The sequence below is a fragment of the Podarcis gaigeae genome (assembly GCF_964106915.1).
Source record: "Podarcis gaigeae genome assembly, chromosome: 8".
NCBI classification, from domain to species: domain Eukaryota; kingdom Metazoa; phylum Chordata; class Lepidosauria; order Squamata; family Lacertidae; genus Podarcis; species Podarcis gaigeae.
In genome coordinates, this window is record NC_139684.1 from 86,085,633 (window position 1) to 86,104,048 (window position 18,416).

The 18,416-nt window shown below is 51.4% G+C and overlaps 1 protein-coding gene and 1 long non-coding RNA gene across 3 annotated transcripts in view; both read left to right on the plus strand.

Moving 5' to 3' along the window:
• LOC310851804 overlaps positions 1-18,416 on the plus strand; it is a 442,605-nt gene that overhangs the window by 321,534 nt on the left and 102,655 nt on the right. The window lies entirely within an intron of this gene.
• Positions 1-18,416, plus strand: part of SIPA1L3 (signal induced proliferation associated 1 like 3) — a 104,681-nt gene that overhangs the window by 37,896 nt on the left and 48,369 nt on the right. For both annotated transcript variants that reach the window (XM_083753589.1, XM_083753590.1), the window contains exons 2-3: positions 12,163-13,869; positions 16,237-16,367. In XM_083753589.1, coding sequence (XP_083609715.1) covers positions 12,468-13,869; positions 16,237-16,367 — 1,533 coding nt within the window. In that variant the 5' untranslated portion in view covers positions 12,163-12,467. The remainder of the gene's footprint in view (positions 1-12,162; positions 13,870-16,236; positions 16,368-18,416) is intronic.

Below are 18,416 nucleotides of genomic sequence, written 5' to 3' on the forward strand. Positions count from 1 at the left end.
ATCCAGATTTACCAAGTTCATTTCCCCTTTTGTGAAAAAGTTCTATAAGAGGGCAGGAGGATTTATTAAGAGCAAAAGAAGAGCTTGCTTGGTCCAGCTAGGGGCCCATCGAGTCCAGCATCCTGTTCTCACAGTGGCAGACCAGATTCCCATTATGGGAAATCTGCAAGCGGGGTCCGAGTGCGAGAACAACGCTCTCCCTTCTCTGGATTCCTACAACTGGGATTCAACTGGGAGGCTGTGGCTCAGCCTTCCTAGCTAGTAGACATTGACAGACGCCTTCTCATCTTCTTTTATAGCCAGCCAGGTCGGTGGCCATCGCTGCTTTATTCGTTGCTTCTTACCTAGAAGGTAGAATCACAAGTCGGAAGGGACCCCAGGGGCCATCTAGCCTGACCCCCTGCAATGAGGAGTAAAATGCAGGTCTGCAAGCAAGTGTGTGGGTGGCGGGGGAAAGTAATCTCCTTTGAGAAAACAAACTCGAAGGCTTCTAACACAGAAAGATTGGAAATCTAAATCTAATATAAGCAATGGTATGAGCTCTTGTCGCTTCTTATTAGGTGTTACTGTGGTTTGGTGTTTTTTTTTGCAATTGCAAAGTTGTTTTTTTTAAAAAAAGCAATTAATGTTTTGTTTTAAATCTTTGCGACCCCGTCTGAGGACCCTTGGGTGAAGGGCGAGTAATAAATCATCTTCATCTCAATATAGTGGGGTGCGAGGAAACTGCACTGGCTGTGGAATCGGGCTGTTGTTGTTTTGCTAACCGTTCCAGCAAGCCAGGAGACCTGCCATTTCGCTGATTTCTTTAAGAAATCCGGGAAACTCTCCTTGCTGCAGGGGAAGCCTTTGAAAGCCCTCGTCTCATGGTGCTTGTCAAAAAACAGCACGTCCAACATATTGCAATGCATGCCTGTACAGTCATAGGGGCCACAGGTGGCACTGTGGGTTAAAGCCTCAGCGCCTAGGACTTGCCGATCGAAAGGTTGGCGGTTCGAATCCCTGCGGCGGGGTGCGCTCCCGCTGCTCGGTCCCAGCGCCTGCCAACCTAGCAGTTCGAAAGCACCTCCGGGTGCAAGTAGATAAATAGGGACCGCTTACCAGCGGGAAGGTAAACGGCGTTTCCGTGTGCGGCTCTGGCTCGCCAGATGCAGCTTTGTCACGCTGGCCACGTGACCCGGAAGTGTCTCCGGACAGCGCTGGCCCCTGGCCTCTTAAGTGAGATGGGCGCACAACCCCAGAGTCTGTCAAGACTGGCCCGTACGGGCAGGGGTACCTTTACCTTTACCTTTTACAGTCATACCTGGGGGTTACAGACGCTTCAGGGTATGTGTTTGGATTGCGCACCACGCCGAACCTGGAAGTACCGGAACGGGTTACTTCCGGGTTTCGGGGCTCGCACATGCGCAGAAACGCTAAATCACGCTTTGCACATGCTCAGAAGTGCCAAATCGCAACCTGCGCGTGCGCAGACGTGGCGCTGCGGGTTGCAAACGTGCCTCCTGCACAGATCACGAGCGTCCACTATATTTCAGAAAATTCCAGATACAGTGGTACCGGAGGTCTGTTCTTAACCTGAAACTGTTCTTAACCTAAAGCACCACTTTAGCTAAAGGGGCCTCCTGCTGCTGCTGCTGCACGATTTCTATTCTCATCCTGAAGCAAAGTTCTTAACCCGGGGTACTATTTCTAGGTTAGCGGAGTCTGTAACCTGAAGCGTCTATAACCCGAGGTACCACTGTATGCCTTCAAGTCCCGAGGTTGTCCTGCTCTGCCTGGGGGTGTCTGCAGCTCCTTGCAAGGAAGGGGCAGGCGCTGCCTTTGGGCTAATGAAGCCAAAATGCTCACCCAGCCCTTAGTTCAGGGCCTTTGGCTTCTGGGCTGTGAACTTTTGACTTGGAGAGGCCATTGTATATTTTCCCATTCCTTGAGTCCCACCCCCTTCCCCTCTGAGGCCTGGCCTGCCTGTGAGTCCCTCTCTGAAAGACAGAGCCATTTCCTACACTTTCCTGATTAATTCAGCCTGTTTTAATTGCCTGTGGAGAAAGCTTGCATATTTCCGTGTTTTTGTTCCAGGCATTGCTGCTGCTTGGCGATCTGACTCCATGGCTGGGGAGGGAGGGGGGCACCTGTTCTCTGCCTTCCCCTGCAAGGGTCATTGTTTGAAGAATTGCTTAAATGGATGCTCCCTCCCTCCTTTCGTTCTGCCAGAAAAATCAACCCTGGCGAGCATTTTCAATAGGCGATCCATCCTTGCCCGAGTCCTCCATGGGCAGATTTGCATTGTGTATTTGTATTTTTGCATTGTATATTGTATTTTTAATATTTAGTTGGAAGCCACCCAGAGTGGCTGGGGAAACCCACCCAGATGGGCAGGGTATAAATAATAAATTATTATTATTATTTGTTACTGTTATTTCCTCCTGAGGTGCCCTTCAAATGGACCTTGTTGTGTGTGTTCTCCCAAGCGATGCCAAAAGAGAAAGGTGATCCCAAGAGCCCCATGTTTCTTGCGGCGTGCCTTTAATCTGAAGGCAGGAGGGCAACTAGCACAGGTGGCTTGGCTAGCAAAGGGTGCCTTTGCTGAGGGTTTTTAAGCAGAGTTCGGGCAGTTCTATGAGTCAGCCCTAAGCTACGTGGTGGTTGCCAGCTTTTGAATTGCTGCTGCCACCTTGGTGCGCTGACATGCGCTCTTGCGCTCCTTAACGCATGTCAGAGGCCAGAAACGACTGTGATTGAATTTTCCCAAAGCTGGCCGAGCTCCCAGCGACTGGCCGGCCAAAGGAGTTAGGCTTGGGCTCGTGAAGCAGGTGCCTCTTTGAGATCATCAAACCGTCTTGTTGTGGCACCTTGAGAAGACTGGCAGATTTGCTGCGGGGGCACAACACTTTGTCATCTCATGTCTCTTCTCCCCACCTCCCCCCCCATTGCACATTTGGGTGCACATAACTGTAGGGGGAAATGCAAGCCCTGGCCCCAAATCTGGAATGCGAGGGGAGTGGCCTGCGGCATTGCTATGCAAAGCTAAGAACGTCTCCACAACAACCATTTCGTCCCGGCATGACTCTTGCTGAATGGTTTATTATTTGCAGGGTTTTTTACCCGCCCTTCTCAGGAAGGTCCCAGCACGGGTGACGGCATTGTGGCCGTGCAATTATAAGCAAATTAAAGAAGCAGAACCGTTTGCATGCAACTGTAAAAGCAGGTAAAGCACGTAATCGACTAACCCTAAAAAAGGAAAAGCCTTCGCTGTCCGTGGTCAGAGGGGTCTGGAGGCATGTCTTCAGCATGCAGCAGAAGCTGTCTAAGGCAGATGGATTTCAGGGATGAGGGGAAAGCAGTGCTAGAAGCTTGGATGTACGACACCAAATGGGTACTGTCCACCAAACCAGGGTTGTTGTTGTTTAGTTGTTTAGTCGTGTCCGACTCTTCATGACCCCCTGGACCAGAGCACACCAGGCACTCCTGTCTTCCACTGCCTCCCGCAGTTTGGTCAAACTCATGTTTGTAGCTTCGAGGACACAGTCCAACCATCTCGTCCTCTGTCGTCCCCTTCTCCTTGTGCCCTCCATCTTTCCCAACATCAGGGTCTTTTCCAGGGAGCCTTCTCTTCTCATGAGGTGGCCAAAGTCTTGGAGCCTCAGCTTCAGGATCTGTCCTTCCAGTGAGCACTCAGGGCTGATTTCCTTCAGAATGGAGAGGTTTGATCTTCTTGCAGTCCATGGGACTCTCAAGAGTCTCCTCCAGCACCATAATTCAAAAGCATCAATTCTTTGGCAATCAGCCTTTTTTATGGTTCAGCTCTCACTTCCATACATCACTACTGGGAAAACCATAGCTTTAACTATATAGGCCTTTGTTGGCAAGGTGATGTCTCTGCTTTTTAAGATGCTGTCTAGGTTTGTCATTGCTTTTCTCCCAAGAAGCAGGCGTATTTTAATTTTGTGACTGCTGTCACCATCTGCAGTGATCATGGAGCCCCAGAAAGTAAAATCTCTCACTGCCTCCATTTCTTTCCCTTCTATTTGCCAGGAGGTGATGGGCCCAGTGGCCATGATCTTCGTTTTTTTGATGTTGAGCTTCAGACCATATTTTGTGCTCTCCTCTTTCACCCTCATTAAAAGGTTCTTTAATTCCTCCTAACTTTCTGCCATCATTGTTGTGTCATCTGCATATCTGAGATTGTTGATAATTCTTCCGACAATCTTAATTCTGGCTAGGGATTCATCCAGCCCAGCCTTTCGCATGATTAATTCTGCATATAAGTTAAATAAGCAGGGAGACAATATACAGCCTTGTCGTACCAGGGTTACCTTCGCCAAAATGGAGCACCTAGTTGCCATTTTTGGGACAGACGGCTTGAAAGTTGTATTTTTCAGTACGACTTTTGGTCCCTGAAATTCAGATAAAATCCAACAGTTAGAATTCCACAGGATGTGGTCTGAGTGTGAGAAAACAGTCCAGGTCCAAGGATTCCCAGGATGCACCTCCAGATGGTGGAGACGTCAGGCGACAACCTGGGAGCTGAGCATCTTCACCTGGTGGCCGGTGGCCAGGTGCAAAATGAGGCATGCAGGCCACAGAGTGAGGCCTGGAGCTGGGCTGCTTTCTCCCTCCCGGCAGAGGCAGGCTGAGGAATCCTCCCGTTGCTGTATTTTTTTGGGGGGGGGAGAGAGCAGATGTGCTTTCCTGCCGAGTCCTGCCATGCCTGAGGAGGCTTTGGGGTTGACAACTCCCGCGATTCCCCCAAATGAAATCAGACACTGCAATTTTCTTTGTGGGGCGGCCGCAAACGGATCAGCAGCCGGGAATGATTCTGCATGAAGGTTGTCGTCTTGAATTATCTCGGCTGCCCGCCTCCCTCTCTCCCTCCTGCCAGGGTCGCTTCGGTTAAAGCTGTTTCCCAGGGTGCCGCTGGCCTCCTAGCAAGCCGTTTCCCTCGTCCCCGGAAGAGGGTCCTGCGAAGGCTTCGTAGGGCGAGCCCTGATTTGGGTGTGGGTGTCTTGAGTGGCTGCTTGCACCGGAGGTTCCCCTGATGGGCATCTGTGGCACCACATACAATCTTAAAATCGTTGGAAGGGACCCCATGGGTCATCTAGTCCAACCCCCTGCAATGCAGGAATATGGGATTGAACCTGCAACCTTGGTGTCATTAGCACTACCCTCTAACTATGATGGATTGAGTTTCCTTAGATACTCCTTTCCCACCATGAACTGCACCCAAAGTGTTGCGTGGGTGCTCGGGACTCAACAGCCGACAGACTTGATAGGAAGCGGAACATGTTTTTAGTGCTTCTGTGCATGCACAACCGCTGAAACCCGGAAGTAAGCCATTCCGGTACTTCCAGGTTTCAGTGGTCCGCAACCCCCCCCCCCCAAAAAAACGCAACCTGAAGTGTCTGTGAACCCGAGATATGACTGTAGTCAAAATGAACATTCTACCAAAAACGATTTTCCTGTTCCAAACCATTCCAATATTGGGAGGAATGAAATGCTTTAAAAGCTGGAGGAAAGACATCGCTAGATTGATTTGGAATGGAAGGAAACCAAGAATCAAACATCAAATAATTATAGAGCCGGGGGGACGGGGGGCTTTACCCTACCAGAATTAGAACTTTATCATCAAGGCATTGCCCTGCAGATGTTGCTGTGCTTCAGCTTCCATCACCCCCGAGCATCTTGTCCTGCAGGGAGGGGCTGATGGGACTTGTTGCCCGAGCACATCTGCAGCGCACCATGCTGGGAACCCCTAGCCTGTAGGCTCCTGCTGTGTCTCTCAAGCAGGGAGGCTCTCCTTTGAACGGAGCTCCAAGACCTCGTGGCTCCCAGCTTTGTGCAGAGCCTTTGCACGCGGCTTGTGTTGGCCCCTGCAACACAGTCCCGCGCGCAGGCAGGCTTTTGAGTTTGTGGTCAGCCTCAGGTGGGAGACACCTCTTGCCATCTGTTCGCCTGCCCCTTGTATGGAGACCCAAAAGATCGCTTTCGGGAACCTTTGCTCGCAAAGGAAAGCAGGTTTATCCTGCTGAAACAGTTCACTTCCTTCTGAGGGATGATAATAGCTTTGTGGTGCATGCATTGACCGCAAGAAAAAGCCCAGGAAAAATAAGTTAGATAAAATCTCTGTAAGCTGTTTTTTGGTGCTCTGGAGGTCTAATTTGTAATTTAAACTCGCTGCTGCTTCTGGTATCTTCTTTCTCTCGTGCCCGGATGTTGGTTTGTCTCGTGGGTGTCTGTTCTGCATTATTTCATCAATACTATTGCTACGAAGTTGTCATGGCCTTGGGCTAGAACAATAAAGCTATTGAGTTGGACTGAAGTGGCTTGTGGGACCTGAACTTCCGGCAGCCCAGGGTTGTTCGCTCAGAGCACTGCGCCCTTGACAAATATGCAGCTTGGAAGCTGGTCAGGTTTTCTCCAAAGAGGCAGGCGGGGCCGTCGTGGAGTAGAAGCAGCCTCTTCAGCACTGCAAGTGCGCTTCCGGCTTAGGCAGTGAACTTCCCCTTCCTTGTGGATATTTGACCCTCTCATTTTTTTTATTTTTATATAATTTTTTATTTTTTTCCCAACACAGATTTAAAAACAAAACAACACACAATACATAAACAAACAAAACATATAAACATGTGTAATTTCAAACCTCTTTTTCATAAACCTTACTTCTCAGACTTCCCCTTACCTCCCCTTTTCTGCATCCCTGTTTTGAAATTTTTTCAACAACTCCTCACACCAATTGTCTAATTACTTATTTTCTTTTTTAGCTTCTTCTCATACTTAATCAATTACAGCTATAATTCAATATTTTCTTTTCCCTTGACATTTTAGCACTCTTCAATTTTACAACAATTCTTAAGATATACTTTAAATTTCTTCCAATCTTCTTCCACCGTCTCTTTTTCTTGGTCACGGATTCTGCCGGTCATCTCCGCAAGTCCCATATAGTCAATCACCTTCGTCTGCCATTCTTCCAATGTGGGTAGTTCTTGTGTCTTCCAATACTTTGCTAAAAGAATCCTTGCTGCTGTGGTGGAATACATAAAAAACGTCCTGTCCTTCTTAGACACCAGTTGGCCGACTATGCCCAGGAGAAATGCCTCTGGTTTCTTATGAAAAGTACATTTAAGCACCTTCTTAATTTCGTTATAAATCATTTCCCAGAAGGCCTTAATCCTCGGGCAAGTCCACCAGAGGTGGTCGAAGGTACCTTCAGTCTCATTACATTTCCAACATTTATTATTGGGCAGATGATAAATTTTTGCAAGCTTGACTGGGGTCATGTACCACCTGTAAATCATTTTCATAATATTTTCTCGATATTTGACCCTCTCTGGCCTTCAGAGAAGAGGCGAGGAAGAGATGACATTATAAAACGGTGCAGAGAGGGGAAAGGTGTTTTCCGTCTCTCATAACCCATGGGCATCCCACAAAGCTGAATGTTGGGAGAGTCAGGACGGACTAAATAAAGAGTGTGTGTATGCAGTGCAGACTCTGGAACTCCCTGCCACAGGAGGCAGCAGTGGCCACTAACTTGGATAACTTGAAAAGAAGATCAGACAAGTTCACGGAGGAAAGGGCTGCTGATGGCTGCCAGCCATGATAAGGCCACCAACATAAAAGGTAAAGGGACCCCTGACCATTAGGTCCAGTCGTGGCTGACTCTGGGGTTGCAGCGCTCATCTCGCATTATTGGCCGAGGGAGCCGGCATGCAGCTTCTGGGTCATGTGGCCAGCAGGACTAAGCCGCTTCTGGTGAACCAGAGCAGCGCACAGAAACACCGTTTACCTTCCCGCCGGAGTGGTACCTATTTATCTACTTGCACTTGGACGTGCTTTCGAACTGCTAGGTTGGCAGGAGCAGGGACCGAGCAACAGGAGCTCACCCTGTCGTGGGGATTCGAACCGCTGACCTTCTGATCAGCAAGTCCTAGGCTCTGTGGTTTAACCCACAGCGCCACCCGCATCCCGCCACCAGCATAGGTCGCTATAAAATAGGACTAGACAAATTTATGGAAGACAAGGTTATCAATGTCTGCTAGCCATGGTAATAACTCTGCTCCCTACAGCTGCAGAGGCAGAACAATGTTTCTGATCACAGGGAACTGTTTGGCCTCTGGGAGAGCCGCTGTGGCCTCATCCTGCAGGCTCTACTTGTGATGCTGCTTGCCTGGGCCAACGAGGCAGAAGAGCTTCCTCTGCCCTCGTTGAACCTAGCAAGCCCCAGCAGGCCGAGAGGGAAGGCCGCCTCTCCGTGGCCTCGGTGCCACGGAAGGAAACTCCCCACCTGCGAGGGTGACATCACCCAAGCTGCCTCCGCTTCGCAGGGCCCTGGGCACCCGAGCCAAGGGAGACACGGTGAGGCTGCCAAGGTGCCCCATTCCCAGAGCCGGACAAAGGGGCTTTTGTGAGGGGGGGGGTAGCCTCCTTGCCAGCCATGCCCTCTAAGAGGAGGCTGCTGCCATCCCTGGAGACACCACCTGGGTGGGGGGGCATTTGAGGGGGGGCTGGGGGAACAGAATTAAGAGGAGCACACACACCTCCCCAGCACAGGGCTGGGGGTTTGGCTCCGTGAGGCCTCCTGCCACCCCCCCCCCCAGCAGGTTGGTGGCAGGCTGTGGAAGTACAGATCTGTGCCTCCCGGGTGAGAAAACGCTGCCATCCTCTGGGTAGGAGCCTCTTTCACCACCTGCTGGGATGAGGAACGTGGGCCGCACACCCCCAGCCTGACATTTCTAAAGAGCAACTTGTCTCTTTATGGGAAAGGGAGGCAGGGGTGCAGAAGGGGTGCAGTTGAGGCTTGGCTTTGTGGGAAAGAGAGTTGCAGGCAGGACACGGGCAAAGGATGTAGTTCCACACACCCCTTCAAGATCCTAAGAAGATCTTGCTGCATCGGCCCAGTGGTCCATCTAGCACAGGCTCCTGTTCTCACAGGGGCTGTGGGGAAACATGCTAGGAGGATGCGACTGCGAAAGCTCTTTCCCCTCCTGCAGTTTCCAGCAGCAGGGATTCAGAAGCATGTGAGACAGAACCTAGCCCTCCTGGCTAGAATTTACAGGACAGCCTCTCTTGGTCTGCCCCGCAGAGGACCTTAAGGTCCATGAATAACCATAGGTTAGAGGTCCCGGGCCCTAAGGAAGTCAGACTATCCTCCACCAGGGCCAGGGCCTTCTCAGTGATGGCTCCGACCTGGTGGAATGCTCTGTCCCAGGAGACCAGGGCCCTGCAGGATTTAAGCTCCTTCCGCAGGGCCTGTAAGACAGAGCTATTCCGCCTGGCTTTCAATTTGAATTACAGATAGGTAGCCGTGTTGGTCTGCCATAGTCAAAACAAAAAAAAAATTCCTTCCAGTAGCACCTTAAAGACCAACTAAGTTAGTTCTTGGTATGAGCTTTCGTGTGCATGCACACTTCTTCAGATACAAGTTTCAATTTGAACTTAGCCTGATCTTTTATTCCCCTTCCTTCCCTCCCCTTCCCCTTTTTATTACCTGCTCTGGGATCCCACAGCTAATTCTCCCCTGGTCTCCTCGCCGGCCCAAATAGGACTAATTTAGCCAGCTATCCCTGGTGATCATCTAATGTTTATTGCATGGATTTCCCCCCTAAATTGATTTTTGAATTCCGAATTTATTGTTATTCACGTTTTATACTGTATTTTATTCTGTTTTTTGTTGCATCAATTAAGTGTTTTAATTTCGTTGTTAGCCGCCCTGAGCCTGGTTTTCTGAACTGGGAAGGGTGGGGTATAAATAAAAAATTATTCTTAGTAGTAGTAGTAGCAGCAGCAGCAGCAGCAGCCCTCTCCTCCCCCGTGAATTTGCCTAGTCCTTTTTCAAAGCCATCCAGGTTCCTGTGGGAGGGAGTTCCACAGTTTAACTAGGCACTGCATGAATGTATCCTTTCCTTTATCTTCTTGCTCATGGGGAAGGGGTGATGTTTGGTGACAGCGTCTCTAGGCAGGGGGAAGATTCCCTACGTGAGACCCAGGAGGACTGTCGATTTCAGCCAGGGTAGGCTGCCCTGAGCTTAGAGGACCAAGAGCCAGACTCTGTGTGAAGTGCCAACTTACTGCTTTCCTGTGCAGGCTGGGCTTGTAGTTTCAGTCCAAGGCTTTTCAGGGGACTCCAGCCCCTGATGCTGCCAGCCCCACAGACTCTCCCAGGCACATTCACGGAGGAGAGGGCTTTTTATGTTGTGAACTGCCCCTAGATCCACGGGGATAGGCCCCACCACACCTACTCACTATGGGCCCTACTAAAGCAAACAGTCTAATCGCTCACCGTCTAAAAGATATCGAGCATCAGAACAACCCGGCCACTATAAGGAAATTCTGCCCTTGGTATGTTCATTTTCCACCTCTCCATTTTGATTCTCTGGCCCCATATCTGCACAAACTTCTTATCCCAAAATGCAGACATGCTTTTACACTTGCAAGACTGGATGTTTTGCCATCTTGCGGTAACTTGAGGGTGGATACCAAAAGATCCCGCCTGAGAAACGCCTTTGCCCCTGTGGAGATGGCAGCACCGAAACAGCGTCTCACGTCCTCCTGTCTTGTACTCTCTACAAAGACCTGAGGAACGAGATCCTCACCCCACTCGTACTAACCATCCCAGGGCGCTCAACCACTGCCACAATGTCCTTTCTTCTATCAGATCAAAATGAGCAGATAACAGCAAAGGTTGCTAGGTTCGTAGCAGGGGCAATTGGAATAAGGGCCACGAACTGACGGCTGATTCAGGACTGTAAATTGTGCTCTCATATCAGACTTCCTTTTCTGCGTATATTGTAGTGTTTTACTGTTGCTATGGCCATTGGCTAATGTGAATACAGTGGTACCTCGGGTTAAGTACTTAATTTGTTCCGGAGGTCCGTACTGAACCTGGAACTGTTCTTAACCTGAAGCACCACTTTAGCTAATGGGGCCTCCTGCTGCTGCCATGCCGCTGGAGCCTGATTTCTGTTCTCATCCTGAAGCAAAGTTCTTAACCTGAAGCACTATTTCTGGGTTAGCGGAGTCTGTAACCTGAAGCGTATGTAACCTGAGGTACCACTGTAAAGTTTTATCTATCTATCTGTCCACGGGGATAGTGGGGCATCTTGTTTGCTGCTAGGAGAACAGGGTGCTGGACTCAATGGGCCCCCTTGGGCCTGATCCAGGAGATCCTTGCCTTACGTTCTTAGGAGAGTGCGTGAAATGGTTGGGACGTATTTCAGGTGCCCCATAGGGTTTCCGAGATGGCGTGATGCTGCTGGACTCATCCGGCATCTGTGGACAATGGCATCTACTGACTCACTGTGAAGAGCAGGAAAGAGCTCAAAAGTCCTTTGGAGCCGCGGCCGCCCACACTCTGTCCGGACTCCTCCTGAGTCTGTGTTGCCGGGAACAGCGTAGGGGTGGGGTGGAGTGCGAGTCCCTCGTGGTCGTGGAGTTTGAGCTTGCCAGCGTGTGACTCCAACTAAACATGAGGAGGAACTTTCTGTGGATAGGAGATGTTTGACGGAAGGCCAGACATCCTTGTGTTTCTGAGCACAATTCAAAGTGTTGATGCTGACCTTTAAAGCCCTAAACGGCCTCAAAGGCCCAGTATACATGAAGGAGCATCTCCACCCCCATCGTTCTGCTCGGACACTGAGGTCCAGCGCCGAGGGCCTTCTGGCGGTTCTCTCCCTGTGAGAAGCCAAGCTACAGGGAACCAGGCAGAGGGCCTTCTCGGTGGTGGCACCTGCCCTACGGAACGCCCTCCCACCAGATGTTAAAGAGAAGAACAACTACCAGACTTTTAGAAGACATCTGAAGGCAGCCCTGTTTAGGGAAGCTTTTAATGTTTGATGTATTACGGTATTTTAATATTTTGTCGGAAGCCGCCCAGAGTGGCTGGGGAAGCCCAGCCAGATGGGCGGGGTATAAATAAATAAATTTATTATTATTATTATTATTATTATTATTATTATTATTAGGGGGCAGACTCTCCTTCACCAGAGGCTTGATGGCTACCTGTCAGGGATTCTTGACCTGTGTTTCCTGCATTGTAGGGGGTTGGGCTAGATGGCTTTTAGGGCTCCCTTCCAACCCCACAGTTCTATCTTTCTGTGAATCTGAAGCTACCGGTGACATGAGCAGGGGCTCCCTCGCTAACCTCTCTTTCTTTTCTTCCCTCCTCTCCTGCAGGGATGGCCCAGAGTGAAACGTTCCCACGGTTAACGTCGCCGTATTAGCCTGGTGTTTGCCAGAAGAAGCTCTGACGGCCCTCCTCCCCAGCTGCCTCCTCCTGCAAATGCCGGGGCGCCTTGAGGATTCCTCGCCAGTGCGATGGCCGCAGGGGCCGGTCCCCCAGCAGGGAGCTCCGAGGGGGGCTCTCGTGGGCTGGCGTCCCGTGCCGCCGTGCCCCCCAGTCACGGCTGACGTCTGCATTCCCCGATGGGGATGAGTGGCCCCTTCGCACAGGGAGTCGCAATCCTCGCTTCCCTTGGACTATGACATCGTACCGGCCTGTTCACGAGAGCGGTGACGTGGGGGGCCCCGGATTGAAAGGCGGCGACTATTACTCCCCGGGGTTCTGGGCCCAGAATGGCTGTGCCGCGCAAGCGGAGGCGCCCGTTTCCTCGCGGCCGGCAACGGCCACCCCAGCCATGCCCAAAATGGGCGTGCGGGCCAGGATCGCTGACTGGCCCCCAAAGAGAGAAGGGCTGAAAGATCCCGCCACTGCCGCCAGCAGCACTTCGAGAGACCTGGAGACGCCAAGCACGGGCTCCCGCGGCTTCCAGAATGGGGCCGCCTTTGCCGGCACGTCCCGGGGCTTCCAGCGCCTGGCCCGGCGGCGCTCTAAGGACGCGGAGTTCCCTGACGGCTGGCCACGGTCCCCGGCCCGGGGCTTCCTGCCTCTGCGGAACCGGAGCAGCAGCGAGATCACGCTCAGTGAGTGCGACCCGCAGGAGTCATTTGAGCCCCGGGGGGCTGGCGCCAAGCTGCCCATTTTCCGGGAGTACGGGAGCACCTCCTCCATCGACGTTCAGGGCGTTTCGGAGCAAAGCTTCTACGAAATGCTGGATGAGTTTCGCAGTGGGAAGGCGCGGCGGAAGGAGCAGGCGGGGTCTTTCCGCGCAGCATGGGGCAGCAGCAAAGCCGAGGCCCGGAGCGAGCAGCAGGCGCTCTCCCTCCTGGGCGCGGACGAGTTCCCCCTGCAGCCCAAGGAGAAGTCCCGCAAGAAGGGACCCCGGGGTGATGCGAGCGGCGGGGACTCCATCTTCCGGAAGCTGCGGAGCAGCCGGGGAGACCCCGATGGCGGCAAGGGTGGCCCTCCGGACTCCGAGGACGCAGGCGGGCGGCCCTGGCTGTGCCAGAAGAGATTCGCGCACTACGACGTCCAGAGCATGCTCTTTGATCTCAACGAGGTGGTGGCGCGGCGGGCCTACGTGGCGCAAAGGAGGAACACTGCCACGGGGGCCTCGGCCGCTTCAGCTGTCTCCTCCGCCTCGCGGGCCTGCGGCCCCCCGGAGCCTGCAGCGGCCCCCTTCCTCGGCTCCGAGGACCCGAACTTCAAGGAGCACCTGGGGCACGACCCCGGAGACAGCCGCAGCAACGGGCTGCTGCTCAGCTGCCCGCACTTCCGCAACGAGGTGGGCGGGGAGCGCGAGCGCGACGTCAGCTTCTCACGGGCCTCGCCCGCCTCTCTTGGCTCTCCTGGCGGGGAGGCCGCAGGGGCAGGAGGGGGCAGCCTGGCAGAGGCGTCCCCCGCCCCGTGCTGCACCAACGCCAGCGTCTCCGTCCTGGAGGTGCCCAAGGAGCTGCAGCGCAACGTAGCGCGGCTGAAGCACTACAGCATTGAGCACGTCGACCTGGGCGCCCGCTACTACCAGGAGCACTTCTGCGGCAAAGGTGGGCACCGCTCCGGGGTTGCCCTGGCAGGGTGGGCCAGGAGCAGGAGGGAGGGTCTTGCGCTGCCTCTGTGGCAACCGGACATTGCTCAGAAATTTGCTTAGCTTCTTTAGATGATGATGATGATGAGCTTCTTTATTTGATGATAATAACTCCTGGCAAAAGGCAACCAATTGCTCAGTAGGTGGAGCACAGAATTGTATGGCTGGAAGGGGCACCCAGGGACCATCTAGACCAACCCCCAACAATGCAGGAATCTCAGCTAAAGCACCCCTGACAGATGGCAGTCAACCTCTGCTTGGAAAACCTCCAGTGAAGGTAGACCACCACCTTCCGAGGGAGTCGGTCCCACTCTCAAACAGCTCTTGCCGCAAGGAAGTTCTTCCTTGGGCTTAGTTGGAATAATAATAATAATAATAATAATAATAATAATAATAATAATAATTTTATTATTTGTACCCTGTCCATCCTGCTGGGTTTCCCCAGCCACTCTGGGTGGCTTCCAGCACATTAAAAATTGTAAAACATTAGACATTAAAGATTTCCCTATACAGGGTGGCCTTCATAATAATAATAATAATAATAATAATAATAATAATAATAATAATAATAAATTTTATTTATACCCTGCCCTCCCCAGCTAAGGCCGGGCTCAGGGCGACTAACAAGCAATAATAAAAACAAGTTGAATGGATACAACTTAAAAACAAGATTAAAATACAACATTGAAACATTAAAATGCAGCCTCATCACAGGAGGAGAAAGGAAAAAAGAAAAATGTCTTCTAAAAGTGGATTTATGATGTATTTATCTGCAGTGTTGGAAAGGCAGATATAGAAGCCAGGTACAACGGAATGTCTCTTCTCCAGGGGGTTGGACTAGATGACCCTTGGGGTTAATAATAATAATAATAATAATAATTGTTTATTGATATGCTGCCCTTCTGGGTGGGTTATCCCAGCCTCTGAGCAGCTTCCAACAGATTAAAAACTATAAGCACAGTCAAACATGGAAAAACCTCCCAACACAAGGCTGCCTTCAGATGTCTTCTAAAAGTCAGATAGTTGTTTCTTTCCTCGACAGCTCTAGAGTTCTGTGACCTTGGAAGGGAGAGGACTCTCCTTCCTTGGAGGTTTCTAAGCAAAATTTGGATGGCTCTCTTTAAGAATCCCTGACAGCAGTGTTAGAAATTTAGATATATAAGCTAGGTGGCAACTGGCACCTTAAATCTAGATTACGATTTCAACAACGGAATGTCTCTGCGCCAGGGGGTTGGACTAGATGACCCCTGGGGTGCCACTTCTAGGATCTCAACTACAGTGGTGCCCCACAAGACGAATGCCTCGCAAGACGAAAAACCCGCTAGACAAAAGGGTTTTCCGTTTTTCGAGGCGCTTCGCAAGATGAATTTCCCTAGGGCTTGCTTCGCAAGACGAAAACGTCTTGTGAGTTTTGCGAGTTTTTTCGCTCCCCCCCCCATTTTTCTAAGCCGCTAATAGCGCTAATCTGCTAAGCCGCTAATAGGGATGCTTCGCAAGACAAAAAAACCGCAAGACAAAGAGACTCGCGGAACGAATTATTTCATCTTGCGAGGCACCACTGTACATCGCTAGACTGTAGCTTGCTCTCGCAACAATTCACTTGGCCCAGTATGCAAGAAGGAGAAACACACAGAGTGAAAATGGAATTAACTTTGGACTATGGCAGACGTTTTTAAACTGTGGTCTGATCTGATATTCTTAGCTAAAAATGAAAAGAACGTTCAGCAAAGAGTATTTGCATGAAAAATATTGTTAGGCATTCCTACGAAAAGCACAAGGGTGGGGAAAAATTCAGAGCGTGAAATCTTGATATATAGCTACTTGCCAAACATAAACAAACCACAGATGTACAATAACTAATTAATAAGTTAATCAACCGCTATTACCAGTGACTGGCTCTCTTGTGAGAGCTCGCAAGTACAAAAGAAATCGGTTTGAAAGCAACGAGAGCAGGAGAACTTCAAATATGAAGCGAGGAATGTGTTTCGTCCTAGAATTGCAGAGTTGGAGGGGACCCCAGAGGTCTTCTAGTCCAACCCGCTGCAAGGCAGGAGCAAGTGATCCATGCACACGGAGGGTTCAGCCTCCCGTGCTCGCCCTCGATCACCTCCTTGCCTCTTAGCACCCCACTAGGTAATCCCAAAGCACCCCAGGGGGTGGTACTCCCCAATTTGGGCGCTGCTGGACTCAGCCAAAGTTTGCCTCCCATGTTTCCAGCATGGTGTGTGTGTGTGTGTGTGTGTGTGTGTGTGTGTGTGTGTGTGTGTCTTGAGACAGGGAGCCTCTGCTGCTGTTTTGGATGAATACCCCCCCTTTCTCTCTGCAGAGCATGCCAACTACTTTGGGGTGGACGAGAAGCTGGGCCCGGTGGCCGTCAGCATCCGGCGAGAGAAGCTGGAGGACCACCGAGATCACGGGCCTCAGTACCAGTACAGGATTATCTTCCGAACCAGCGAGGTAGGTTGCTGCTATGGCCGCTGCTTTGTTCCTCTATGGATCGCCTTCCGCGTGCGTCTTAACTCAGTTCACAGAAAAGCGGCTTAAAGATAGTTTTGAAAACAAAAACATCTAACGATAAGGGCTTTAAAAAAACCGGCATTGTTATGAAACCTGCGGCCGAGGCCTTTTCACCCAACTGGAAAAGCTTGTCGAGGCAAGTATGCAGTGGTACCTTGGTTTGCATACGTTTTGGATTACAAATACGTGTGTCCCGGTTTGCAACCTTTCTTTGGATTACAACCCATTTTGGGGGGGAATTACGAACAATTTTTTTTTTGAGGCCCCATGGTGATAGCGCGCCTTGGGTTACAACCTGTTTTGGTTTACAAACGGACCTCTGGATCGTTCTACCCGGACACTTTAGGTACAGCGCTGAGGGCGGGTGCCACTACCAGAAAGGCCCTCTGCCTGGTTCCCTGTAGCTTTGCTTCTCGCAGGGAGGGAACTGCCAGAAGGCCCTCAGCACTGGACCTCAGTGTCTGGGCAGAATGATGGGGGGTGGAGAAGCTCCTTCAGGTATACTGGGCCTTTGAGGCCGTTTAGGGCTTTCAAGGTCAGCACCAACACTTTGAATTGTGCTCGGAAACGTACGGGGAGCCAGTGTAGGTCTTTCAGGACCGGTGTTATATGGTCTCGGCGGCCGCTCCCAGTCACCAGTCTAGCTGCCGCATTCTGGATTAATTGTAGTTTCCGGGTCACCTTCAAAGGTAGCCCCACGTAGAGCGTATTGCAGTAGTCCAAGCGCATTGCGCAGTGCAGTAGTCCAAGCAGGAGATAACCAGAGCGTGCACCACTCTGGTGAGACAGTGCACGGGCAGGTAGGGTCTCATCCTGCGTACCAGGTGGAGGTGGTAGACCGCTGCCCTGGATACAGAATTGACCTGTGCCTCCATGGACAGCTGTGAGTCCAAAATGACTCGCAGGCTGTGCCCCTGGTCCTTCAGGGGCACAGTTACCCCATTCAGGACCCGGGAGTCCTCCACACCAGCCTGCTCCCTGTCCCCCCAAAACAGTACTTCTGTCTTGTCAGGATTCAACCTCAATCCATTAGCCGCCATCCATCCTCCAACCGCCTGGAGGTTTCTAAGCAGAAGTTGGTCTTCTGTCAGAGATTCTTTTGCTATGACTCCTGCGTTCCAGGGGGTTGGACTGGATGACCTTTGGGCGCCCCTTACACCTCGACAGTTCTGCGGTTCTTGTGTTCCTGCCTGGCATTGACTTCCCCAGAGCTTCTGCTAGAGGGGCTGCTGCTGATTCTTGTTGGAGGTGTTGTGTTCTCAATTTCCCTAGCACCCTCCTCTTAATTTTCTTAATCGTCTTGATTTTCCCTCTGGCTGGCTGCTGTGAGAGGAGGACACTGGGCTTGAGGGCTCTCTGGTCTGATCCATCAGCCGGCCGCTTCTTGGGTCCACTTCCTTCCCAGGCTTTTTAGCTCCTTCCCCGCTGGCCTTTGTCCTGTCCCACCGAGTTCCCAGGGTTCATGCAGTGCATCCGCTTCCTCCATAAATGTCTGCAGAGCGAGAGTCTAACCTAAGCCCCTTGGAGGCTGACAGTGGGGGGGGGGAGGAATGCTGAGCTTGGGGGGGGGGTTGGAAGAAGCCACAGAATCCACCAAGGGAGGGAAACGTATGGCTCCCTGTCCCACAGAAGTTGTGTGCCGAAGTGGGTGGGCAGTTTGCCCTCATTTGCTGGGAACAGACCCCTCACTGCTGGGCCGCAGAGCACCTTGCTGCTTTTCTCCCCGCCTCCCAAATCTCTGGCCCCCCAAACATCTCTCTGAGCTGTGTGCCTGGTCCTCGGAAGCCCAAGGCTGGTTTTGCACTTGAGCCCTGCGTGTGTTTGTGTTGGATAACGACATCTCCTGCTCAAAAGCAGTGCTTTTTTAAAAAAAATATTTTAATTAAGAATTTTAACAAAACATATTGTCTTAATACATATCATCCTTGATTCCCCCCTCCCCATAAAATAACCCACCCTCCCCTCCCCCCTTGACTTCCCTCAGCTCCA